Source organism: Numenius arquata, chromosome 2, assembly GCF_964106895.1.
Source record: "Numenius arquata chromosome 2, bNumArq3.hap1.1, whole genome shotgun sequence".
NCBI classification, from domain to species: domain Eukaryota; kingdom Metazoa; phylum Chordata; class Aves; order Charadriiformes; family Scolopacidae; genus Numenius; species Numenius arquata.
Window position 1 is genome coordinate 36,746,480 of NC_133577.1, and position 26,602 is coordinate 36,773,081.

A 26,602-nucleotide genomic window follows, 5' to 3' on the forward strand; every position below is an offset into this window, starting at 1 on the left:
TATTTTGGTTTCCCTACCCATCTATAGAGATAATGACACTCTCACCCTTTGAAGACTAATTTTGAGATCTCTAGGTGAAAATAGCCATTCAAAGGCATTAATTGTTACTGAGTAGTATGTGGCACAAAAGAGGCTGGGCTCTTGTTTGGAGCTTTGGCACCCTTTTACAACACGATATTCCTAAAGATTTATACCATCTGAAGAGAAACCAGAGCAGGAAGTCGGTGTGTAACAGCCCTGGGAGTTTACTGCTTGTTCGTCCCTCCTTTATCTGATATTTCTTGTTTTCCATTTGTGTGGGCAACACCAGGGCCTGGAAGCTCTACACCCACAAGGTGGTTTCCCAAGCAGCCATGAACTATGGCTGGCTCCGGTCAGGAACACAGCATCTTCTTCAACTCACAAACTAGTGCCAGGAATACAAGGGGGAAGGCAAAGCCCCTCTCTCCACACACAATTTCTCACCTGGGAGAACCTGGAAAGCAGTTTGAAAGTAATTGCAAATGAAGAGGGAGTCACAGGCCACGACGCTCAGGGGAAGGAAAAATATTGGGGAGGGGGAGATAATTGAAAATTTTTTCTAAAAAAGACTGAGGAGCCCTCTGCCAGGACAAGTAGAAATAAACCTGGTTACAAGAAAATGTGATTAGGTGAATGTTAATCAGAAAAGAAGACTCTAAACTTAAGGGAATGTCCTTATTAATAGTAATACAAGAACATGCAAACTCTGGAAGTTTTATTTCTGGCCCAATTTTAGGATTTTACTTAGGTCAATGTATAATTTAAAGGATTTCAGTGGGAATACTTGTGCTGTAAGAGCTCTGTGTGTGTTACATATCTGCTGGAGCCAGGGGCTCTGGAGGAGTGGTGCTCTCTGGGCTGGTTAAGGTTGCTAAAGTGTTTTTAATTCTATTTTTGCTGCTTCTCTGGCACTTACAATTGCCTACAACTTTCTGAAACTTTGTCTACCAAGCTGAACTCTTCCACATGGTTTCCTTTTGAAATGATTTCATGCACGTGGGCTTGAGGGAAACCAGTTCAGCCATTTTAAATTGGGAATGGCCTTTATTTCCATGTGCTGGCTTTAAATATTTCAGAAATGCTTTCTAAGCCATACTGTTGTTTTTAATTAGAGGTCAGCCTTGCAAGGTTCATGGACCCTCTCTCCTGAGATTTGTAAGTTTCAGGGATGTACGTCTCAGGAATGTAAAGTTTTACCTTTTTTGGGTTTTGTCATTTTCTTAAAGTAGTCCTAAAAGTTCATAAGATGATACAGTATGCTGTGTTCCCGGTGTGGGTCAAGATTTAGGTTTCTGCTTAGATGAGTGAAATTAATAACTGGCCTTGATACTACAAGTGAAGTGGGACATAGACAAGGGAAATTCTAGAATAAGCTTCTAAAATGCAATACATAAACTCACAGGGTATTAAATCCATCACCATTGCTCTTGCTGAAATTGAAAAATGTCACATCTGTGTAATTCTTCTCTATGTGAGGCTGAGTAAAGTCCTGGAAAACCTTGCATTAACGGAGAGGGATTGGTAGGACAGGGTATGTCTTTACTGATGACAAGCAAAGGCAAGCAAGACATTCCTGGAGGTGTTTTATTTATGTGGCTCCTGGTGATCCTCAGGCAGGAAAAGCTTTCCACAAAGTGCTGTGGCAGAGACGCACGCGGGAAACATTGAACTGCTTTTGAAAGGCAGTAAAAAATTCTGCTCTTAATTTGGTGGCTCAGTTGTTTGGTGGCTTTGGTGTCCTGTGTGTGACCGTCTCATTTTCTGACTGGCGTTAGCAATGCACCTGCCCGTACTGATGTGCTTGTATTGATGTACTACGCCAGGAATGTGTCCAGCTGCAGAGAGCGGGAAAATCCCTTCTTGTGTCGGCTGTTGCTTTGCATCCTTTACACAGGAAATTCTGGCTGAACATGAGGAAAAAACTCTTTACTTTGAGGGTGACAGAGCACTGGAACAGGGTGTGGCGTGTCCTTCTGTGGAGATATTCAAAACCTGCCTGGATGCGTTCCTGTCCAGCCTGCTCTAGGTGACCCTGCTTTGGCAGGGGTGTTGGACTGGATGATCTCCAAAGGTCCCTTCCAACCCCTGCCATTCTGTGATTCTGCTATTCTGTGATCCTTCTCCAGTGGCAAGGTTTCTTTAGCAGTGGTGAAAAGGGCCCATATCAGGCCTGGTACTCAGGGTGAAATGGAAAGAAAAGCATATTGGGGGCTGCAGTGTGCCGTGTCCTCAGGCCACCCTCTGGAAGGTGGTGAGCTGTCACTGGTAGTGGAAAGATGAGCATGGCCAGGGGTTGCCACCCCGCCCAGGGAAGCCCTTGTGAACAAGGTACAGCATCACAGAAACGACTTGCCCCCGTTTCATTTGCTTCTCACAGCTTTCCTAAATCTTCTTCCCTGTGAAGTTTCTCTTGGCTGGTGTGGTGCTTTCCACTTAGCCAGGGGTGCAGGTGGGTCCCCTTCATACAGCCAAGGGAAAACAAATGTTGTTGTGTGTTGTTTCTTTTCCTTATGGAAAGACATGGCAGAACAAGGGTGGAGCGGATGAGTGTATCTGTCTGAAAAGAGAGTAAGGACAAATGGAGAAACAAACGCAGGGATGGGAGAGCCACCCTTATCAGGCATCATAAATGTCTCTTTGATTGAGACACATCAAAGCAGAAAGCTGTAATATCTTCTGGTATTTCTTGTTACAGGAAGACTTCAGAAGAGTTGGGGCGACCCAGAGCAGATGTCTCCCCAGTATCAGCTGGGACTGCTAAGTGTTCCTGTCCCTGGGACGAGCGAGGTCTTTGCAGCCTGTGAATTATTTGTAGTGGTGTTACTGGCTCTGGTAATCAGTAACTAACTAAGGATATGAGATAAAATAGAGTGGTTTACTGCACTTAAGGACATGGGAGCCATTTTAGATACTGGAAATAGCATGGTCTAACACTTATTGACCAGTTCTGCCTGTGCCCTGCTTGCCATTTTTAGGGCAGGCTGTTCCTAAAGGGGCAAGGGAAGAGAACTGCTGCTGGAGCTGCATCCTTCCTGGCTTGCCTCCTGCCCTGCGTTGGTATTAAGGAAACCCAACTTGTATTTCAGGCCCCCCTCTCCACCCTGGTGCTTGTCCATGGACAAATCGCATTCCCATTCTCTGTTCGCACCCCCAGGCACTATCTGCTTATGCTGTAAACACCGGGAGAAAGGACCCTGTGGCTTTACAGCACCTAGCACAGAGGGAATCTGGTCTGGGATCAGACTTTGGACTTTCTTGAAATTTGAATCATTCTAAAGGTCACTGCTCCTGTGGAGGCTGGGAGAAACTTGCATGCCAAGGAAGGGGAGAGCTGAGGCGGCCATCTGCTTCTGTGTTGTGAGCACTCGTAACACACAGGTTGCCAGACACCATGTTTTTTGTCAATCTCTGTAAGTAATATATTGCTTTGTGCTCCGTCTAAATGACTGGGACGAAGTGGGAGTAGAAGAGTTTGTTTATACCTACATGCCCTTCTGGGCAGACGAATTACACGCCACTCCTTAGTGTTGGGCAGCATAAAGGTTTCTTGACTTGCTTACTGCACCCCGTCAGCTCTGCCGACTGGGTTGCTGCTAGGACCGATCTGTTCAGGAGACCTTTTGCTCCCCTAGCACATAGAGGACTTGGGAGAGCTTTTGGAAATGCTTGTGCAGGAAAGTAAATTAAATCTGAATGCTGCAGCCAACCTGATCCTTTCCTTGCTCGCAGTGACGTTAATTAGGTGTGGCTTCACTGTAGTCAGCAGTGTTACCACTGCAGAGCCAGTAAGAGTGGAGAGGAGCTCCAAGCTCATGCTCCTTGCCTGCTGCTTGGTGGGACATCCAACAGCTCAGTGAGCAGCTGTCCTTCCTGCTAAGTGCCCTTGGGCTGGACTTAGCTTTCTAGAAAAGGTCCTAAATGATATCCTGATTCTGAAGCCCTCCCACCCCCTGACTTGCCCCAGTGTGAAGTCAGTAGCTTACATACTTGCGCCTTACCACCAACACTTCAGCTATTGTCCACTGAAGACAGCTCTTGACTTGTGTCAGGGTAAGGGCTAGCCTTTGCTCTCAGATTACCTTTACCGTGAATGGACCTGCAGTGCCTGATTTAATGAGTCTCTGAACGGAAGGAAAAGCCTGATGAATAACTCAAACCTGCAATGTGATCTGTAGGGTTCTTTGCCACCAATTATGTTTCTGCTGGTGTAACCCTGGGGTTCCCCTTTGAGTAGGGGAGGTGGTTCTGCTGTCCCCTCATCTCCCCTTTGAAAACAAACTTCACGGTCCGTGATACTGGTATTCCCACTGTGTAGTGAAAATACATCCTCTGATGGCTTTAAAATAAACAGGTATCTATATAAAATAGCGCTCATCAGAAATCGATAGAGATCAGTGCCGGTGAACTTGGTACATTCAACCTCCTTGTGTTGCTGTTTGTCTGAACATGGCTCCCATTGTACTGATGTGGCTGCCCGGTAGGTAGCAGGGGATGCATGGCTGAGTTTTCTTTATAGTTGCTTTCAAATATTTATCTGCAGGAGGATAATGGGAGCGCTGTTTCCTCTTGTCGTCAGAATTTCAGAGAGGATTTTAATCCCCTGTGCTCCTTCTGCTCACAGAGCCCTGGCAAAAGTGGCTTGATCTCCTGCTGGCGCAGGACCATCTCTCCTTCTTCTCCTCCGTCCTCAGCAGGGATGTACTCAGCCTTCCTGGACGGAGAGCATACCAGGAAAGTATCTATGTTTCGGAAACTCGGATGAATCTGCTTTTCTGGACTATGGGGTACAATCAGTGAGATCTAATAGGGGCTCCTGCTCTTTCTCCTCTTTTTCTTTTCTCTATTTCTCCAGTCCCCTTTTTAACTGGTGAGAAAATGAGTAAAGATGGAGGATGTACAATTCCGACTCCAGTGCAAGATGTAGGTGTCCAGCACATCCCAGAACTGAGCACCAGTTTCACTCTTGCCAGCATGGCCATTAATGTCAGCTTGTCTTACAACAATATAGACCCGACTGCAGCTTCTGTTCTAAGTGCTTACAGCTTATGAAGGGTCTCAAATGAATCGTTTAAAACCTGGATTAAAACCTTAAAAGCTGCTGCAAGTCTGTTATACTGCTCAGTTTTAAGTCAGCGCTGAGATGATACGGTTTACAACAGGGCTGTCCAGAGGGACTGCCTTAACATGCTGTCTGCTCATTACTATTTAATGCTTCATATTTCCTCCGGCCTGAAGGGCTCCTCTTCCTTTGCTGTAGCTCTGAACTGGGCATTAAGAGTTTTATTGTGTCTTTGGAAGTAGCCAGCAGTGCAGCAGCCAGAGCATCAGTGTGCCTGGCCTTTGCGTTAATGATGGTGTTACAGGCATGTGCTAACGAAGATAAGGATCATGCGGGATCGCCTTCTGCCTCCCCAAGCCCTCGGAGTGACGATGTAACCTCTTCTAACGTTGTAAAATACAGTGCAGCAATTTTTGTGAAACTAAGGGGAGAACCCTACGCTGAACAACCCGCCCCTCTGCAGGGTGCGGGCCCCACTGTGATGCTGCTGCACAGAGGACAGGGCGTGCGTGGGGGGGCAGCAGCGCAGCAACGCGCACGTCGCTCTGTTGTGATATGCCATGTGTGCACCCATGGTTTCTTAGCGAGAGGAGGGGCTGCAGCCTCCTCACCTGCCTCCCTGCACCCCAAAACTGGCTGTTTCACAGCTGTCACCCTGCCTTTATTCCATGCATCTCACCCCTGCTCGAGGCAGGAAAGCGGTTCTTCTCCCCTGAGCCCAGACATAGAATCATAGAATCATCTAGGCTGGAAAAGACCCTTGGGATCATCGAGTCCAACCATCTACCCTACTCTACAAAGTTCTTCCCTACACCGTATCCCCCAACACCACATCTAAGCAACTCTTAAACATCATGGTGACTCAACCACCTCTCTGGGCAGCCTGTTCCAGTGTCTGATCACTCTTACTGTGAAGAACTTCTTCCTAATGTCCAGTCTAAACCTACCCTGTTGCAGCTTGAATCCATTCCCTCTTGTTCTATCGCTATTTGCTTGTGAGAAGAGACCAGCACCAACCTCTCTACAATGTCCTTTCTAGTAGTTGTAGAGAGTGATGAGGTCTCCCCTCAGCCTCCTCTTCCTCAAACTAAACAGTCCCAGCTCCCTCAATCGTTCTTTGTATGATTTATTCCCCAGGCCCTTCACCAGCTTCATCTCTTCTTCCTGTTGCATGAAAGAAAGTCTGCAAAGGAGGGGATCCTTTAGCTGCAGAAAGTCATTGTGAGCTCTCCTCAGGACACCCTTGGGAAGCACAGTCCCCAGGTGCTGGGGCTCAAGGGTACAAGGAGGTGAGAAGGGACTGTGTGTTCATCCATCTTTCCCAGCCCAATTATCATATAGATGTGTGTTACATTTACATTGTGGCGTATAGTGGTAGAGTACAGCCTGGTAACTGGAAGGGAAAAATTTCCTCCGTAAGGTAACTGAGACGTATAACCTTGGACTGTCAGCTGCAATCCAGTTCGAGGTACAATACTGGTGTTAAGCTTTGCCCTGTTAGCTGCTTGGTAGAATAGTTGGGTTGATAGATACCAAGATGGTATCTAAAGTCATGTTTAAGCCAGTGTGGGGTGGGATGTTTTTTTCCAAAACAGGGTTCTTCATTAGCATGCGCACACGTAGCAGTGTGTCAGGGGAACACCTAACGCTTGCGAGATAGATATAAACATGTACATTGCTGCTCTCCACGTGGGAGGAGCAGCCACAGAACTGCATCACGCTGGGTGCTCCTCCGTCTGCAACCTGCTTGGTATGCAGAGGTACCTTTTCTGCAGTGAAAAGGCTTTGATTCACCCGGGTCGAGCTCACTTTATTAGCATTGCAAAAACGCTAAGAGCCTATACAGCTGATAACCTTCTGCTCAGTTTGATCATCTGCTACGTATGTGATCATTGCAGAGATAATTTGGAAAGGTGTGTTTATGGCTTTGAACTTAGCAGATACGGATATGCCTGGCAGTTTCACAAACATGTCCTTGGTTGGAGTCTGTTGCTAAGCAATAGTTTAATATAAGGAATATATACAAATCCCCAAATGCTCAATTTTTAGGGCTTTAGGCACTCATAGGAGAGAGGTATAGCCTTGTCCTGCTTTTGTCTGGAGCACCCAGAAGAAATTTTAATCTTTGTTAGCCTGAGAACAGCATTAAATTGTAAGGATCTGGAGCATGTTCCCCCACTTGCAGCCAGCTGTAGTGAACAGTGGATGAGTAACCATCTGTACTCCACATCTGAGGTGACAAGGTGCAGAGGAAGGACAACTTCTACCTGTGCCTTTATTTATGGCAGGCTTTTGCCCAGGGAGATGACGGGGTGGGAGCAGGAGCCTCTCACTTTTTATCCCTCCTTCTGCTTCTATATATGCCATCTGCATGGCCTTTGTAGCCAGAGGTCACCTCAGTAATACTCCTGTCATCCCCGTTGCCCATCAGCCAGTGAGTCGCTTCATCAGCAAAGGGGAACTCCCCGATGGTGGTTCTGTGCTGCTGATGTCTCGTGGGTCACGTCGCAAGCTTGGGCTGATTTTACCTAGAAATGAACCTGCTTCTGAATTCCCCACCTGCCCCATAGCTGCAAGTCACCCCAGTTTCCACCCCTGAGCAGTTTTCTCTGCTCACTGCCTGCCTTTGGTGGATGCAAGCAGTGCTGCGGGGGCAGGAGGCGAGCCCCATCCCCATGTCTCAGCAGAAGCCACATGGAAAGCCTTCTTGTCTTCTGCTCTCCCCATTTCTCCAGCACATGTGTGGGAAAAGCTGGTAGCTGCGGGAGCTTGGCAGCAGCAGTGGGCTTGAGCTGAACTGACACACAGGGTGCAAATAGAGTCATAAAGTATATGTGGCAGTGTGATGCATATTAAAGCGATTCACAGGGTAATGTTTCCCCAACTATATTCTTAGTAACAGAGAGAGGCGATCTTCCCACCTTAGCTGTAGGCACATTACAAGGCCCACTGAAGAGGCTGTCAGAACCTGGACGCAGTCCTGGCTCCAAGAAGACCCCAAAGCCTGGGTTTTCAAGGGTCCCACCCCTGCTCCATGTGGCCAGTCTGTGCCCTGTGACTCCGCTCCGTGTGGAGGCCCTGTGCCAAAAGCCCACGAGTGAGCACATGCTGCCTCCTGTTCCCGACTCTCGGTGGCATATATAAAAACATGCCCAAGAAATTACTGTGTTCGCTCGGGAATGAGGAAGGACCAGCCTGCTGGCTAAAATGAGAGGAGAAAGTTTTATATCTGTGTAGTTACTAACTCTTTATTAGGAAAAAGAGAACTGTTTGTCTGGTGCTTCTTGGACCTTTGGCTTAATATCAAAATGACCTTCGCACAAGCCTTCTCCAGCTTCTTCCCAGAGGAGAAGGCAGAAGTTACAGTTTTCTTTCCATCAGCTCTGGCTTCAGAGCAGAGGCTTAAGCACTGGGCTGTAGTTGCCCTCTCTAGTGAGGCTACAAATGAAGCAACTGCATTTTAGCTCAGGAGATGTTAACCCCTTTGTCTGCAGGGTGGGCCACTGAAATGCCAGCTGTCAAGAGGTCTAGTGAGCCTCCCTGGAGTATGTCCCAAAGCAGGCAAAGAGTCTTCCTTCTCTCCTGCTCTTCCAGGTCTGAGAGCTCTGAACTCTGGCTGAGAGATTGCCTTCTCCTCTCCTCCTGCCCTACGTGCTCACACAGAAGGTGTGTGTTGGGGTGGGAGGGACTGGAAAGAAGGAAAGGAAGCTCTTTTCTTTTTGTATATCTATATGGTCCCTCCAAAGCCTGCTGCCAAACACCGGCAACAGCATTTTCTGCCTCTGGCCTTGCTTTGCCAACTTCCCTTTCACAGAATCACAGCATGGTTGAGGTTTGAAGGCACCTCTGAAAACTGCCTAGTCCAACCCCCTTCTCCAAGCAGGGTCAACCAGAGCAGATTGCTGATCTGATGGGATTTCGCCTATTTCAAAGGGTGTATGCCCTACAACCTCTCCGGGCAACTCACCCTCACTGAAAGAAGTTTGGTTTCATGTTTAAATGGAATTCCTGGTATTTCACTACCACCACCAGCATACCCTCGTCTGAGCTGGGCCAGGAGTTCCTGCCTTCAGGTATGTGCTCAGAGAAGGAAGGATTGCCTTCCTTTGTGTGCTGTTTCTGGGATGCTCCATGTGTTCCCATGTCAAGCAGCTACTCTTGTCTCTTCCAAGCAGAAGGAAGTAGCAATATCTCCTCTTGGTTTCCAATAGATTTAAAAGTCTTCTCCCATGTTTCTTACAGGTGTGTGAAGTCATATGTGCAAAACCTAATTTGAAACACAAGCTCATCTACTTAGTATCTACTTTACAGTCTCTGGTGATGGTGTTCTGGACCACCTTTGCGCTTTGCTGCCAATGTGAATGAAGGCATCTTGAGATCGTGCCCTACCTTTTTTGTAAGTTATTTTTTTACCTGGTAATACTATTATCATATGGCCTCTAAAGCCCAAGAATATGAATGCCTGGGCTCCCGTTAACAAACATGGCAAGAGCTTTCCTATGTATTCTCCTGGGAGGGTTTGATCATGGAAGTTACTTTGTTATACCCAATTCCACTAAATACATCTCCAATTTTCCTGTCTCTACATCATACGTTAGATGTTAAGGAGCTTAGAATAACAGCTGCTGCCACTCATGTTAACTGAGAGGTGCACAAGACACTGAAGTGTCTGGTTTCTCATCACTTATGGGACGGATAAAAGTATCTGTTGTACTGACTAGTCCATCAAATATGAATGATGCAGATAGAGTGGCTGTTTACACACAGTGATCTATTTTAGTTAAATTGCAAACACACACAGGGGAGTGTTTCAGCTTTGTGGATAGAAAACAGTGGAAACGGTTTTTTTTGTTTCGTCTTTTTCGTTTGCCAGTGACAATTAGCTCTCAGGGGTGCCCAGTCTGCGGCTGGGAGAGGATGAGCTCTCCTCTTCTAGAATGAAGATCCAAATATCATTAGTTATCATTTGGTTATTCAACCAAATCTCATGAAATTGAGGACAAGGTGCTTGCCTCCCTTTATCATTCCAATTTTACCTGAATACTCAACTATTTTGTACGGTGTTAATATAAGCATTTACAAAGCTGGTCCCGCTGGAGGATGACAGCAATTGTTTTGCTTAATGTTTAATGGCTTCCTCTCCCTCTGGACTCCGTGCCAGTGCATACTGTAACGAACAAGCTCTGGAAGAATATTATAGCCTCAATTCTTCTATTAGGACACTTTACATAGAAATTTATTTTGCACTACCATGAATTATATAAACACACAAATTAAAGATACATACGCAATAACTGCTCGCAGAGAGCATTGTCTGCAGCAGACTCATTAGGAGAATGAATTACTCTGTAGAAAATCACTTAACCTTTCTGGATTTCCTGGTACTGTGTTTATTAATGCCCTTGCTTTGTTTTGAAGTAATATCTCTCTGTTATCTGAAAACATGCTCCAGATTTGAAAATTAATGTAGAGCATTAAGGTTTCCTCTGAACATACTAATTATACAGAAAGCAACAAGTGAGGTCTGATTCTGCTCTCCCACATCTGTGTATAAAAGAGTAAGGAAGTGTGTCCCCCGCCTTGTGCAAGGACTTTCGAAACCAGAACCAAATGGTGCAGGGCTAAACTCCTTCAGAGGAGGAAAAGAAAAAAAAAATAAAGGGCTTTGGTTTCCATGGGCAAATGTTGATTATTACAAGCGGAAAGCTTCACTGAATAGCCTTTATCAGGATTTGCCTGCAGCGCTCAGTGGCTAACGTTTTGCTGTGGAAAATACTTCTCCAACAGCAAATGGAGATGAAAGAAAACAGCAGACTAACTTTTTGGCAAAAGATCTACACCAGTTAGAAAACAATGCTCAACATGCACATGTTTCTTTCAGGAAGACTGTTAGCAGCAATACGGCAACTCTAGTAATTTTGGAAGTAGTGAAATCAGGATGCATCAGGCGTAGCACGCTCGGGACAGGGTAGCCCACACAGAAATGCGCTGCCGCAGGAAGCCATGTGTGTGCAGAGACCTGCACCGGCAGATATTTTCAGCAGCAAAGCGTCTCTGAAGCTTTATATAGTATTTTTGTGACAACAAAAGCTAGTGATTAGTCACTGAAAATGTCAAGAGACCTCGGTAATCTGACTTCTGACTTGTTCTGTGGCAAGACGGTGGCCTGTCCTGTTTGTTGGGAGAGCTGTGACCCAGGCAACTGAGAAGAAGCTGTCGCAGGTGCAACCAGGGTGACTCACTTGCCATCCTGCTGCTGGCTGCATGGACATATGGGACTATGCCATGAAGGCAATGGAAAAATTTTGTTCAGTAGGTTTTTGAGTCTGTAGCCTTAATTCAGGGACATACTAATAGAAATGAAGCAGACAGTGACTCTGAAGAGTAACAGAGCAGACTGATGTTCCTTGAATCCATTGTATTTGAGATTTGTGGGGTTTGATACTGCTTCTGTGGCGCAGAGTTGCTTCTGCCTTTGCTGGAAAAAGACAAGTCATTGTACGCATGCTACATTGTGCTTGTATCTTATCTAGCTGTAATTATAACCCTGCAGAGTAACTCAGCAGAGAGCAAAGGTTATTGACTTCCACTGATATGTTTCAGGTGATATTAATACAAATAGAATAAAACTTTGGCCTTGAGGGCAAATCTTCAGCAAAAGGCTACTTGGAATAATGAAACCTTTCATAAAAGCCATGTCATCCCGAAATGAATTGACAAGCAATATTAACCCAACTGACACTCCAGGCTCCGTACAGGTCCGAAGCCCTAGCACTGAGTGAAAAAGCTGGCACTGGGGCAGGGGGTGGGGTGGTCCTGAGGATGAATATGCTCTAGCTGGCAGCATATCTGTGCCTTGCAATTACTTAACTGTAGAGTAAACAAAAAAGATCCAATCTTTGCTGCTTCAGCATCATCTACTGCTTTATCCGTTACATGTTGTGAATTTGGAATGGAGTATTTGCCAGCAGGGGAAGGAGGCTGGGTATGGAGGGTGTTGCAGATACTGCCCTTAAAGCAAGTAGAAGATCTGGAAGGGGCAAGGGGATGGAATCAAGGTGATGGAGAGAGGAAGATCTGAATCCTGCAGCCTCTGTGCTCTGATGTTTAGCTTCCACCTTAGAAAAGGAAGCAGCTTGTAAGAAACAGCTAATTTAGATAGGTTATGGATCAACAGACTTCAGTCTCCTATGAATTATGTGAATGTCCTAGTTTAGTGCTGGAGCTTATAACATGTCAACCCGGCGCATTTGCTCAAGAGCAATACAAAGTGTTTCACACATGAACAGCTGAACAACTGAAGGGTCTCGCCTGTAAATGCTCCTGATCCAAATGCTGTAATTTGCAAAGACAAATGCAGCAAGGTTACATATTTCTGGTGGACACCTACAAGAAGAACATACCTTGTAACTTTTTAGATTTTTCTCCTATAAGAGGAAATGGAAAAGAAGATGATACTAAAGTAGATTAGTGTTTTGTCATCCTTTTCTGTAAGAAAAAACAATGAATTTTAGAACTGTTTTTTCTAGTGGAACCAAAGCACCTCTGATTTTGAGACCAGTTTCATTGTCCTGGAGCTAGAGTACAATGATTTGTAAGTTGAAACTAAAACATCACTTTGTATATATTATGAGCATTATCTGATCACAAATGAGTATTTCCTAATTATAACAGTGGAATTAAACTCTTGAACAAAAATGTTTCCTGGATACTGAGCATCTCTTCATATTTCAGTTTTTGCATAATGAAGTTACAGGACCCACTGTATGTGGATGAACATTTCTATTTTCATACTAGGTTTGTAACAACATCTTTCATGTGGGGTGATCGGAAGCTCAGGTGCTTACCTAGCATTTTGGTTTTCACCCATCAACATGAGTGAAAATGTGCACATGTGGATTTTGGAAAGTGGACAGACTGCCAAATCCATTGATCAAATGTTGAGAGAGATAAAAGTTGAAGACCTTTTTCAACTCTGCAGGACAGCTAATAGTCTCTAATTCAATAGTGAATGGTGAGGCCTATGAGGTGAATCTTCTGACTGTTCTTTTGCAAAACGTGCATGCTCCTTGTTTTTAGAGATGCTTGGAGGTTTTTGTTTTTTCTTAAAGCTCTTCAACATGCACATGTTCTCATCTTCCACCTCACTCTCCCAAATGCAATCATCTCTGTGCTGATTGACCTAAGTGATCACCATGGTTTCCAATTCAATTCAGGTCCCCAAAGAGGACTTTTAATTAAGGAGCTCTAATAGAATCTAGGAGAAAATTCTAAGTCCCCCGTCTTCAGGCTGTGAGCTACAGATCCCCGGGGGTGTCTATGGCCAACTAGTATGAGACCCTAAACGTGTCCTTCCTGGAAAGGTCATATCTGATACAGAAATCTGCAGAAGCAAATCTTAGAGATGTAGACATCCTCTGCAAAATTCCTAGGGATCACAAAAAGTTGAAAAGCCCTGCAATAGGCTGCTGTTGAGCAGTGGGTGAGGGAGTGATCGAGAGAGGGCTGGAGTTGGAAGCAGCAGAGGGATGCTCTGCCAGTGCTGCAACTATAGGACTTCGCTAGTGCTTTGCTATATGTAAAAGCCCACTTGTTCTGGTAGCAAGACCCAAAATATTTAAGACCTAATTTTTACCCAGAGTGTGTCTGAGCCAGCCACAGGATAATCATCATCACCTGAATTACAGATGGGTATGTGGGTGGGATTTCCAAAAGTACTTGGGATTGTTCTGTATTTATTTCGGTGGGGACGATCCCACCTTGTGTGGAGCAGTGTATGCTGATGTTTACTCAGCAGCTCATACTAATCTCCAGGAAACAACTTGTGCTTGCTGGACTGTGGGTGCAATGTTTGGTGGTGCTGTGCAGAAGCACTTGAGAATGCTTTCACACCGGGAGCTCCAGCATTAGCCACGGAGGAGAACAAAATGTGGGACTGGAAAACACTTCTAAACTCTTTCAAGTATGGTATTGGCTGAAAAGCAAAGTTCCAGAAAAACGGAGCCACATATAAACTTGTGATAACTTTGGTGAATAGTTCTTGGCTGGAAGACAAAAAGGAAAATGTAAATGTTCTGTGTAGATTGTTTCAGGATTAAACATCTTGAATTTTTGTTTCAAAATGCTCTCCCTTCTGGCAATTCTCTCAAAACTTCTGGTCATATAAATCTGAGTTATTGAAGATACTACTTGAGGACTTCTGTCAGAACAATATTTTGTTTAATTGGAAAGTTTTTTTAAGCTCATTATTTAGTTGAAAATCTCTGAAGTTTTTCTTTAGAATGTAGCTTGAAACAATTTTTTTTTTTTCAGCTTATTACCTCTCTCTTAGCTGGCTGAACAGAAAGTGCTTTGCAAGTACCCGCGAGAGGATGATGGAAAAACAGAAGAAATTAATAAAGAAAAGCTTTGGTTGTGGTAAGTCACCCCTTGATACAGCAGCACTCCAAGGCCAGACCTGGACCACTTGTACAGAGGTACCTGTACCTTTCCATATTTTGTAGTTGCACCAACACATGTCTAATGTGGGCCACTCTGCTGATTTATAGAAGTCATGTACTGCATTCATATAACGAGTGAGTGGAAACTTCCCTTCGCTCCCCCTCCACAGAAGAAATCTGAAATAAACAGGGTTTTGAAGGAGGACTGGGCCATGCTGCGACTAGGGCATGGTAGTCACAGGTGGGAGGGAGACTGCAGAAAGGAACAAAACCCGAGTCATAGTAATTTAACCAGTTCTGCACAGAAAAACACCCCCCTCTTGGCTCAACTCCTGGTGGACTTGGTTTTCTGTCTGCTGAAAAATGGGGATGAAATGCCTCCCTTGCTATCCTTCGAAAAACACTTCACTCTCCTCCTAGGAGATATAAGAGCAGCATCATTATAACTGGGAAATGAATTGCTCGCTTGCTGGATTTAGCAGCTTCCTGTTTTGGAAACCTGAGATACCATCTCAAATTTCTGTTTGTTGTCAGCTGAGAAGAAGAGACTCCAGGGCTGCAGAGCCTCTGGTGAGGCAGCGCTTCATTTGCTAATTGTCTCTGCCAGACAATGCCATTTACACTGAGCGCAAAATCACCTCTAACCCCCACTGACCAGAAAATCGTTATATCCTTGAACTCCCAGCCTTCTGAAACGGTACCCGGCCCTGCAAACTCGGGCTGTGTGTGTCAGCTCCTCTCCCAGCACAACAAAATACAGGAATACGTCCTGCTGATTAATTTACAAACATCCCCGTTCCCAGACCTAATTATGATATCGTAAGCAATGGCACTATTAAAAAAAAAAAAAAAAAAAAGATGTCTGACTTGTCATACATAATGTAATGAATCTTTTGCTTCGAGGACCACCATGCTGTGTCCTTTGAGAGGCAACCAGAGCTGAGCAGAGGGCTGGTGGCCAGCCCGTAAGCAGGCTGTGGCCGGGGCTGGGTCCCGGGCTCTCAGGCTGGATGGGGGTCCCTGGCTGTGGTGTGGGGCAGAGGCAGAGAGAAGGTTCAGAGAGGCCTTTGCAGTCAGGGGGCTGCTCTACATTTGCTCTTACTCTCGCAGCCTGGGGTTTTCGGGTGTTTCTGTCAGAAAAGCCAGTGAAACTGGAGTTTGCCTCAGTGAGAGCTTTTCAAGTAAGGAAAATGTCTTCAATTCTACATTTTTTCACAGCTCTTCTGCTTTTTTAGGCCATGTTCCAGTGCTTGCCATTTTTGCTGTATAGGATTCAGATGTTCTCTCTACCTGCTTCTCTTCCTCCATCAGCCACATGATCACAGCGGCTGCATCATTCTTAAATGGGATCAGATCTGCAGATTCAGGGGAATGACCTGTAAGGGGTTTTTCTTTCAAAATACAACACTTGCTTAACTTGGGGCTCTGAGAAAACCTTTGGATCTTCTGCCCTTTAGTTGGGGAACATGCGGGGATGTGTTTGGCTGTGAGATGTTGCTCTTCATTTCAGAGATGACATAGCAGAGGAAGCTGGTTTGAGCCACGGCTCAGTTAGGTGCAATAGTGGCTGCTAATGGCAACAGAATAAGCCAGTCATAGCTAGGTCTACTTTCTCTAACACCAGTATTAAAGACCAGTAGGTTAGGTGTATATTTTTCCTGTTCCAAAGGCTGGTTCAGGCACGTCTGCCTGGGATGTGACATCTCCTGAGGGATGTGGTTAAACACAGACAAAGTCAAGGAGTCAAGGCTGCTGCTTTGGTGACTCCACAAACACCTAACAGCCAGGGACTGTCGTAGAAGTGAGTGTCTGGGCAGCAGCGACGCTTCTCGTCTCTTCCCTTGCTTTTTATGGGCCTGCTAAATATCTGGGCTTCCCATGGGGCAAGAATATACCGTATGTATGAGCTGGTTTTACCTATTCTGCAGCAGAAAGACAGAAGTGGAGGTATGAATCAATTATTTAAAAATATGACATATATATTAAAATATTAAAAATTATTAAATTATTCTTAATGACTTTTCAAGAGCATCATGTCAAAATTACCACTGAAATATAATTTGGTTCTCTGCAAGGGAAGAAGTCATTCTGAATTAAGGATGCAGAGTACCCAAACCATCCGGATCTCCTCCCAGCAACGAGGGGCAAAAAGGTTTCTTTTCCTCCCATTTAAATGGAAAGGGAATATTAAACATCTGTGTGATGCAGAGAACAGGCAACGTACCATTGTTAGGATGGAAGCAAAGCTGAGTCGTCTCCCTCCGAGGGAACTGAACAATGAAATTCTCCAATTTTTGCTGGGGTTCGGTTGTACGCCCCAGTTTGGCTCCTACTTGGAGGGGCCGCGGCAGCCTTCTTGGTCCCTCAGCCCTGCCCAGAAACCCCACACCACCGTTTTCCTTCCTTTCTGTATTGTGGGGAAAAGTCAGAGATAGTATTTTGTTCACTTCGATTTCCAGTTTTGAAGACTTTGTACTAACAGCTGAAGGACTTAATTCTGTTATTGCCGCGGAGGAACCTTGTTCTGCTTGAGTTATACTGAATACACTCGTAAGCCAAAGCAGCCACAGTAATGAAGAAATGCTCTTCAAAAACCCTGTCCTTAATCTCATCTGAGTATGAAACTAAAGGGCTGGCTTTTTAAGAAGGCCCTCTTGAAGCTTGCCCAAAAGATTAATGTGTAAATGCGAAGAATGCTCTGGAAGCTCTTGAATGGAGACATTTATTTCCAAATAACCCCAGGAGTAACTGTTTGTAGCAAAAAGATGATTAATGGCATTGTGGCCAAAATAAGGTGAGTCCCTAAACTTGATGACACAGTATTTGCATATTACCTCGATGTTAGAGTTTCTCACACTACCTTTGTTTATTTTTACTGGAAGAAGCACAAGAAAAGCATGATGCTCACTTAAATCTCCATAAATCCAAACATCTGAAGCTACATTACTCCTTTTTCCTGGCTCTGTTCCTCTCTGAAAACACGCCGCTTGCATGCTCACCCTCCTTTTTCCCATGAACTACAGGGTGTAGGCCAAAATATACCCTTTGCAACTGGTAACCTGCTAGGCACACTGGGTTCCAGTTAATATAACAAATGGGCATTTCATAATGCTTGAAGTATCTGTGGCATGAATACATTAAAAGTCCTGAAATTGGCAGGAAATATGAGGAGCATTTTTTGTTTCCACAGGGTCAATTTTATTCATCTGCTGAAAACATCTTCCAATGACAAAAAAAAGTTGTTACATGGAAAACGAATTCCGACAACTGCATTAATGTGGCAGGTAGGAAACACTCGTACGAGCACCTCTCTGTGCACCGACCGGCTCGGGGAAGTTCTTACTTGTGTCATCACGGGCAATACTCCGCAATGGTGCAGTGTTGCATCCCTATCAGTGGTTCTTGCTACGGACTGGCATGTGTTTCTGTGGGGAAACGAGCTGGATCTTTTTAGCATCCAGGTACTCGGGAACCTGCCAGGTTTTGCTGGAGCTGAAGGTGCGAGCCAGTTCATTAAAGGTTCGTTAAAGATGGAGGAACTATCTCAGCAGCTGCTGGGTCAGTGGTTACCTTCAGCTCCTTGTTGCTCAGAAAATAATTCCTTATCTGACCGTGCACTGATACCCTGCAGTACTGAACAACTGCTTAGCAGTGGGGAGACCATCGCCTGGGGCCAGGCTTAGGGAACAGCCAGAGGGTTGGTGAAACCAGCACGAGCGAGGGGGTGCTGGCAAACGTGACCGTGCAGCTGGTGGCAGCGGCCACCTTGCAGGTGACAGCAGGCACCAGGGCAGTGCTGATGGGCACCCAGGCAGGCACTGCAAATGTCCCTTTGGGCAGAAAGCAGCTCTCCTTAGCCAAGTATGTGACATGCTGGGGGAGGGAGAGACGTCTCAGCTACACATGCTCGTTGCATAATTGTCAAATATGCCTGCAATACAATTCCGTCAGAGGCAATTATTGCTGTAGCATGATTGCTCTGGGAAGCCTTCCTCTCCTAGGCTGAATTGCAACGATCAAACCTCTGTTGGTTTGGCTGAAAAAAGATCATGGCAGTGATGTCGTTTCACTAAAAAGCATTGTTTCCCACTCTGCTGTCACTAAAATGAAATATAAACTAGCCAAACTCTGCCTTCACCAAGACTCTCTGAAAATGGAACATTTTTTGAATAAAATAACTGTAATTCAAACTGCAGCAGTCAGTGCTGTGCCTGCTTTGGTACCCAGCCAGTGAATTTTAAAGTAAACACCCTCCAGGACTGTTCTCCATTTGGATTTATTAGTCATTACGAAGAAAAGATAATTAGCACTTCTGAAGCATTGTGATAATCAGTAGCATGAACTGTTACCAATAGAAACGGACTGGGGTACTTGTGCAGCGCTGGAATATGGCAGCTCTGCTGTACTCCCTGTACAGAACAATATACGGGTGGGCAGATCCTCAGCTGGAGGAAATGCTTATAAATACCAACAACTGCAGCGGTGCTAATAACAGTTTACATGGGGTAAGGCAGGGAGGGGGGGGTTGTTCCCTGGCCTGTTGGGCTTCTCCTTCTGTTATCCTGGAGGCAGAGTCATTTTTGTTACAATATACAAACCTTCTTGTTGGTCAAAGGCAGCAGCAAATACTACTCCTTTATTGTGCAACAGAAAAATAGGAGCCAATTATTTTTCTTTTGTATGTACCCTGCCAACATAAAGGAAAATAACCTTGTGTGGGACTGAGAGGGACCTGGGTATACCTGGATTGTTTAGGTAGGATGCCTTTTTTCTCTTCCTCTTTCTAAACTAGTCTGTTGGATTCAAGTCCGTGCTAAACCTCGCGGAATTGGTATTTCACTTATTGTTCCTCAAACTTCCATTACTTATGATCATCTGTAATGATCCTATGAGGGATGGGATGTAAATCTTAGGTTCTTAGTCTCAAACCCTGAGTGTTATGCACGCCAGGCTCCCTGCTATGCAAAGAAGTATTACTGAGCCCTGGGAAGTAGGTCTATTAGGCTTATCAACATTGCTGTCTATATAAATACTGCAATATATAGGCTTGTCTGATGTAGTTGTCTTTGTTTTTCTGCACCTGGCAGTACGACCAAAATCCACGGTGAAGAACAGAGGCAGCATTGAACAGAACAGGTAAGCTTGGGAAGGCTTCTCTTCTGGTGAGCTCTACTTACAAATGTAGCTGAAGGATTTACCCTCAGAAGTCTGCAAGTCTGAAACAACCTCTTTCCTGCACTGTACAGAGCATTTCAGGCCAATATGACATCCCTCCAGCCAACGGGTCCTTCGCATCCTCTGGGAAGCACGCAGCAAATCTCAGGCTCGAGTCCAGTTTCCATGCAAATTGATGCAGGGGCTGTGGTGGGCTGTGCTGGTGGAGGGTACCTTACCCGTGTAATTCCTGCTGATGCTGACGGCATTTACTCGTGAACGTCTTCCTTGCCACCCATGAAGCCGAGGCTCTAAGGACGGCAATGCTTACGCCAGTAACACTCCCTAATGCACACAACAAACACGGGACCACCCTGGCAACATCTGACCGGTTGATACACTGGAAGCACTTCCTCTCCAAGGAAGACAACTGCTGTGGCCAGTCTCATTATCGCTGAGGTGAAGCTTGCCCGATGGCAACAAATGTGATGGGCTGGTGGCTGTTTACAAGCTACGCATGTAGCTTGTAAGGATCTGTGAGTGTTTGCTTCTCAGCTGCTGCTGGGAAACAGGCACCTTCCTGCCAGCTACGCTACAGACCTCTTAAAGCGGGTTCCTGGGTCACAGAGGTGGATGCATAGCCGGTACTCAAATAGCTGTCTGGTACATAGAGGTTGCTATGGCAGCATTTTACAGATATATGTTGCACAAGAAAGCGTTGATGTCGGACCGCGCTGACTCTTTTTTTGTGCCTTACACAGAAGGCTCGCTCCCACCCTGGGAACTGTGGAGCAGAACAAATATTGGAATATAATATCTCTCTCTATATATATCTCTACTTAAGTCTATCGTCAGATTGCATCTGACTGTGGAACTGGGTTTAAAACACCTGGGTAACAATTTACATATTATGTCAACAACAACAACACCTCTTCCCCCTCCCCTTCCCCCTTTCCCACCTGCAGTGCAGAGCAAACCAACTTCATAGCATCCTTCACAGCAAAATGGGTCTCCGCTGCGTCTTTTTGTCTTCATGAAACTCATTTAATTCTGGTACTTTAACACCTACTCCTTCCTCTGCTGCTGGTGCTATTGCAAAGGAGAAATGCGGCCGGGTAACAGTGTCTCCTTGGAAACCTGCCTCTGGCCTAAAAAGCTCAGTTTGGTGCCTGTGTGACACTGAAAAGCCAGAGACCTCATGGGCTGAGCACCTTTCAGGCTGCGCTGCTTTCACTCCAGATCCCTCGGTGAACAGAGGAATAAGCTGTGCTATTGCATCAGAAAGACTTAATGGAAAACAAAATAAAATATATCGGCCTGGGAGTGCAACAGGGTGCTGAGAGCAACCCGAGGGCAGCGTACTTCCGAGGGGAGGCAGGAGTTCTGCGATGGTGCGGTCTGGGAGCAGCACGAGGGGCCATCTCTCCATTAACCTGCAGATTTCCAAATAATTGTAAACAACACTGACTTCAAGTCTGCTGCCAGAGCTTCAGGCTCTATAAGAAATAACCCCTACTCATTTGTTGCCTGAGGATATTATTATTTCCAGAATGAACTAGTTGTGGATCACAATACTGGGCAGAATTATAGTACAAAGTGTGTTTTAGTGCAAAACGACTTATGAAATAGTCACAAATCTTCTTTGGACAGAAATGGGCACAGAGCCCCCAACCTTTTTGTGTAGAAAAGTGCCCGCAGCTCATTTCTGCATCGTCTTCATCTTGAGGCTGGTCTGGCCGGGGCTGGCTCTGGTGTGGTGTGTGGCAGCAGGGTACAGCTCTGCCCAGCTGCTGTGGCCCTGGGGAGGTCAAGCACAGCTAAGGAGCAGCTTAGCATGCGCTACACCAGCTGCGGCCCCCGCGCCGGCTCTGCCAGCCCCGGGGAGGCGGCGGATTAGGAGCTCTTCAGATGGCTCTGAAGAGATCACTCTTACATCTGATACGATATGCAAAATGATCCTGCTCCGCTGAAGTCTCGACTCTGTGCTTCTAATGCGAAATTTCTACAGACAATCCAAAGATTTGGTTTTAAGACAGAAGTAATTCATATATACACATACTGCCTTCAGCGCACTTTCCCTTAAAAGACTGCTGCCATCTTTTGTACCATGAAAAGATGGATATGAAAATGTTTTGTGCCAGGAATGGTAATGCAGTCGAGAACAAAGTTCAGTCACTATATACTGGTAATCACTACATTCCTCACTAAAAGTGATGCAATAGGTGATTAATAAAAATGAAGCTCTGACTTTGTAATTAGTTAATTCATGTAAGCCCTTTCAATAAATATGTAATTGGAGGTACATACATGTTTTTAATACTAGTTCAAGTGTGAACTTCTTTGGTCTTTGGTCTTTCTGCTTTTCTGAATCATACTGCAATAGCAGCTTTTTAAAAAAAAGTATTTTTAATTTAAATTGGTCTAGGCAAGCGCCACACTAAACACAGTGAGCATATGCAGTATATAAAAGCAAGGCAGGAAAAAGGATTATCAAAATAGCTGAAATAATTTTGTAAACGGCATATACTGCATGTCTATATTGTTTAATTGTCATTCTTATTCTGTCAGATCTGCGTGGAGGCAGCAACATGCTTAAGCACCACTTGGTCAAGTGAATTGGTGCATTTACTCCTGTTTAGAGCAGGTCCAGGCTTTAATTCAGGACTTGGGGGTTTTATCTTTAATGAAAATTGAAAGGTGCAAGTGCTTAGAACAGCTGTACTCCAGCATGACCTATTCTACAGATAGTCACCTTGAGCCAACACTTAGAAATGAGCCTTGCTTAACTTGCTTAACTCAAGCCTAACTTGAACAGGAGGTTAGCCAGGCACCTGTGAAGAAAAAGGCATTCTGTATTTCTGCCTGTTGCAAATTCTTCTATAGTTAGGCTTGTCTCAGCTAAGCATGCAGGCCTGAGCCCCATCCTGGAATTATTTTGCCCAGTTCCAGGTTACAATGGCACTTTTCTGTTGGGCTTTTTCTTTGTTTATTTATTTGGTTTTGGTGTCTGTCCGCGGAATGAAGGAGCTTAGCTGCAGGGCAAAGCTTCAGAGCTCCCTGGGTATGACAGTGAATGGGATGACAGGACTGCTGGATTCCAGGTCCAGAGCGGTGAGGAAGCATTCGATGGCTGCTTCGTTTTTCCCCTGAGCTTGCAAAACCTCTCCAAGGCTGTTCCAGGCCCTGTGACTGGTGGTCTGGATCCGGATGGCGTCTCTGAGGACTTTCTGGGCCAGGTCCCTCCGCCCAAGTCTGTTCAGCACCAGACCCTGTCAACAAACAAGTGAGGAGCTGTTAAGAACGGCACAGGACAGAGGAAGAAATGGAGCGCCCGAGCTCCCAGCAAGCCGGGCAGAGGTATGAGTGCCGGCGCAGCAGTCCTGGGGGGGGGGGGGATCTCTCCACCTGTTTCTGGAGAAGAAAAGCAATCAGCTGTTAAGCTCTGCTTTTTTTGATTGTCATGTGTAATTTAAAAAAACAATTGTGAAAATATCTTTTTTAAGCAGAGACTGAACCAGCTCTGCAAGTGCTCCTGCTGCATGTTACTGGGAGAGGGTACACTGGTGCTATACAGAGGAAAAGCCACAGGCCCTTTAAGCATCCTTCTCTCCTTGAAAAGGGTACACTGGCTTTTAATCCCCAGGAAAATATACAAAGGTTCAATTACACTGAGCATCTAAATTAACTCTTACACATCTGGAACATCCAGCTGAGGCTGAGGTAAAGTCTCTCAGCTCCTACATCCTGACCATACAAAAAAAATTTTCTTAACAAATGGGACTAGAGGGACGCAGCCCCCTTTCAGCCTTCTAGGGGCAGGCCATATGTAACAGTATGGGCCCTCTGTCCTCCTGCCCTCCAACGTAGATCCTAAAGCAGCACGAGGGAGGAGAAGGATGGAGGAACCTTGTTTAAAAAGCTGTCCTTAGGGTAAGAAAAGACACAAGTGGGTGTAACCATCTGGAAGGAACAGGAGGGGGAGGATGAAAGAAGTGGTAGGAAGAACATGTTTTCCTATAGGGCTCGCATGGATGCGTCTGAACCCACAAAGCATCTAATGAGCCAGGCTCCCTTTTAATTACACAGCAGTCAACCACACCAAGCCCAGATGGTCACGTGGGCTTTGCAGGCCACAATGCATTAGTGGCATTTTGCTGCTTCCTCCTGAAGGTGCACACACCAGGATGAACCTCCCACCAGTTTCATCCAGCCATTTTCCAGCCTGTGGAAGAAGCAGCCGACACTTTCATGTTGCCTGCCAAGCTCCGCATGGCCTCTGCCTGCACTCACTTGTGGAAATGTTGGACAGTGAGATGACTGTCTGTCTTCATGCTTTTCCTAGGACTACGTAGTATGTGGATGCAGTCACATATATGAAGAAAAGCATTGGCTTCACCTTTAACAGGTCTTTAACAGTCTTTGCCTTTAGAGGCAAATATATAAGCAACCTGAAATCTCTTGCAACCAGAACGCAAGGAAATTTCTGACGAAAGAATGGTGATATTTTTGGAAGTGCTGAAGATCTTGCCTTTGCCTTGTTTTTGTTTGTTTTCCCCCAAAGTGCCATTAGATGCAGACTAAGACCCTATAGCCAGTGATAGTACTAATACATACAGAAACACATTACTTTGCCTGAGAGAAAAATTAAGAAACACCCATTTAATCCAGTACAGGCGGTACTGTGAAAAGTTTCACAGCCCCTTTCTTGCCCACAACCTTGACCTGAATAATCAACTCAGAATCAAATATGATCATCTAAAGATGCAGTGGGGATGTTCTTTCTTCAGGTTTCTCTCTCTGTTGGAAAATGATGAGGCATCAGGGCCTAATCTTGCCATCCCCTTGTGAGCAGGCACAGGTGGCACAGAGGTACCCTGATGGGAGAGGATAGTTCCTCTAGAGGTTGCTGCCCAGAGTTGACCAGAGACACACAATGACAGACTGGAAGGAATTTGTGCAATTATAATTTGAGTCACCCGCTTGACAAGGATAATGAGGCATAGAAAGGGCAAGTAGTGGGGCCATAGCAAATCTGCTGCTGAGCCAAGAATAGATGGGAGCTATCTCAGCTCAAGTCTGTCCTCAACCACAAAACCACTCTTCCTGAAAGCTCTTCCGGTTGCTCTGACCGAGCAGAGCCGACTGTGCTCTCTGGTGGCCGGGGACCCACCGCTGTCCTCACCCTGACACCAAGCCTCTCGACGCTGCCAGAGGCACAGGGGCAAGCGAGCCTGTGCAGCTGCTGCCTGTCATCCCTCTCCAACGAGGAGGGGAATTCCCTCCCCGGCTGACATCTCGCGCCTCTCAACAATGCTGCAGTGAAATCCACCTCATCGTAAACCGCTCGTGCAGCACAGCTCCCCCTCTGCCCTGGCACCCTTGTTGGGCAAGCACCAGAGGCTGGCATGGCTTCTCCGCTATGGCTCCCCAGCGCCGAGCTGCTGCATTTCATTTTGCCTGTGGTTGAGGAGGACAGAGCTTTGCATCTAATGGTCCCTGCAGCTGTTTTGCAGTGCTGGAAGGAGGCTGGACACAAACCCCAGGTACTGTGTTCACCTGGGGGAGATGCCAAAGCGTAGCCCACCAGTAAGTGCAGCACACGTAAGCATTTGTTCGTCAGTATTCAGTGCTATCAAGCATGCCAGTTTATCTGAAAGAACATCTGTGAACCCTCAGAAAGGGTGATCTCAGGCTCCCCAAAGCCAGGGGAAAGCCTCCTGTTGATGCTGCAGTATACTGCACGAGTTGAAAACTGCTATGTTTTTGGGGTGAAACACAGGAGGAAATGCATGGAGGAAACACAGAGTAATGATTCCCCTCTCTCCTTGCTTACATGTGCGACTCAGTGCCAGAAGCCGCCCAGGTCCATGGCTTTTCCCAGCCATGCCCACCGTCCTGCGTTCCTCTTGTTCTGAGCAGGAACAGTCCTGTGTCCCCTTCTTGCCCATGCACCTGGATTTCCATGCGGTGTGGGCAAAAGATGCTGTGACTCCGGCCTCAGCCCAAGCAGAGGTTGGGGTGCGGCCAGCCCTCTCTCCAACCCAGGCTCTGCAAATGTTCCCAAACCCCAGCGCTGAGACCTACTCCTTCACCCAGAGCGAGCCGCGACAGATGGCGTCAGCCTTTCCAGCGAGGCTTAACTGAACCGGCAGAAATATGCTGCTGGATGTTTAAAGGACAGGTTGAACATCATTAATTTTGTGTGCAGGAGAGTTTCTTGCTTTGGGTTTCCTCTCTCTCCCCCTCCTCGCCCTGCTCCTTGCAAACCACAAGCATTTTGTGAGAGCTGGAGGCTGCACAGTCCCCCAGCCTCACAAAGACGCAGCACTGAGCACTTCAGTTTTTTGTTTCCCTGAGGTATTTGCACTTGAGAGCTTCTCCTCGCTACTGAATTTCTTATTTCCCCATGGAGTCTGGCTTGCTATAAGCAATGCCTGCATGTTGTTGCTATGTAGGTCCAGCTGGAATCTGCCTACAGTGCAAAAGAAAAAAAAATAAAAAATTCAGAAAGCCACCCACTGACAGGCAATTTGCATTTTTATCTGGAAGATTTAAAAAAAAAAAAAAATATTTTTCTAATGAAAGTTCAGTTCCTGAGTTTCTATGGAAACTCATCTGCTTGGTGTGCATGCATAATTTCATAAAGTCAGATCTCAGGAAGATGAGCAATTAGTATAAATACAAGCAGGAATGTGATTAAGGGTTTCATCCTCTTATCCCTGAAGATGGAAGGTGGGGCTGCGTTTTGTTGCTTTTTCTTGGTTTGTACTTGTTGTTTTCTCAAATTAAGGCAGAAGCTGGTGTACAAGGTGGCCTCACTTCTCTGCCACCTCCTGGCTAGCACTGGCACTTCTGGTTTTGCCCGGTTATTTTCCTCCCAAAGACAGTGAGTACCTCTAAGTATGGTCGTCTCTGCCAATGGTGTTGG

The 26,602-nt window shown here is 45.8% G+C and overlaps 1 protein-coding gene across 2 annotated transcripts in view; it reads right to left on the minus strand.

Moving 5' to 3' along the window:
- Window positions 1-17,704: 17,704 nt before the first annotated feature.
- The window catches only part of TTC7A (tetratricopeptide repeat domain 7A), a 182,558-nt gene continuing 173,660 nt past the window's right edge, over window positions 17,705-26,602 (minus strand). For both annotated transcript variants that reach the window (XM_074144216.1, XM_074144215.1), the window contains one exon: window positions 17,705-22,943. In XM_074144216.1, the coding sequence (XP_074000317.1) occupies window positions 22,722-22,943 (222 nt within the window). In that variant the 3' untranslated portion in view covers window positions 17,705-22,721. The remainder of the gene's footprint in view (window positions 22,944-26,602) is intronic.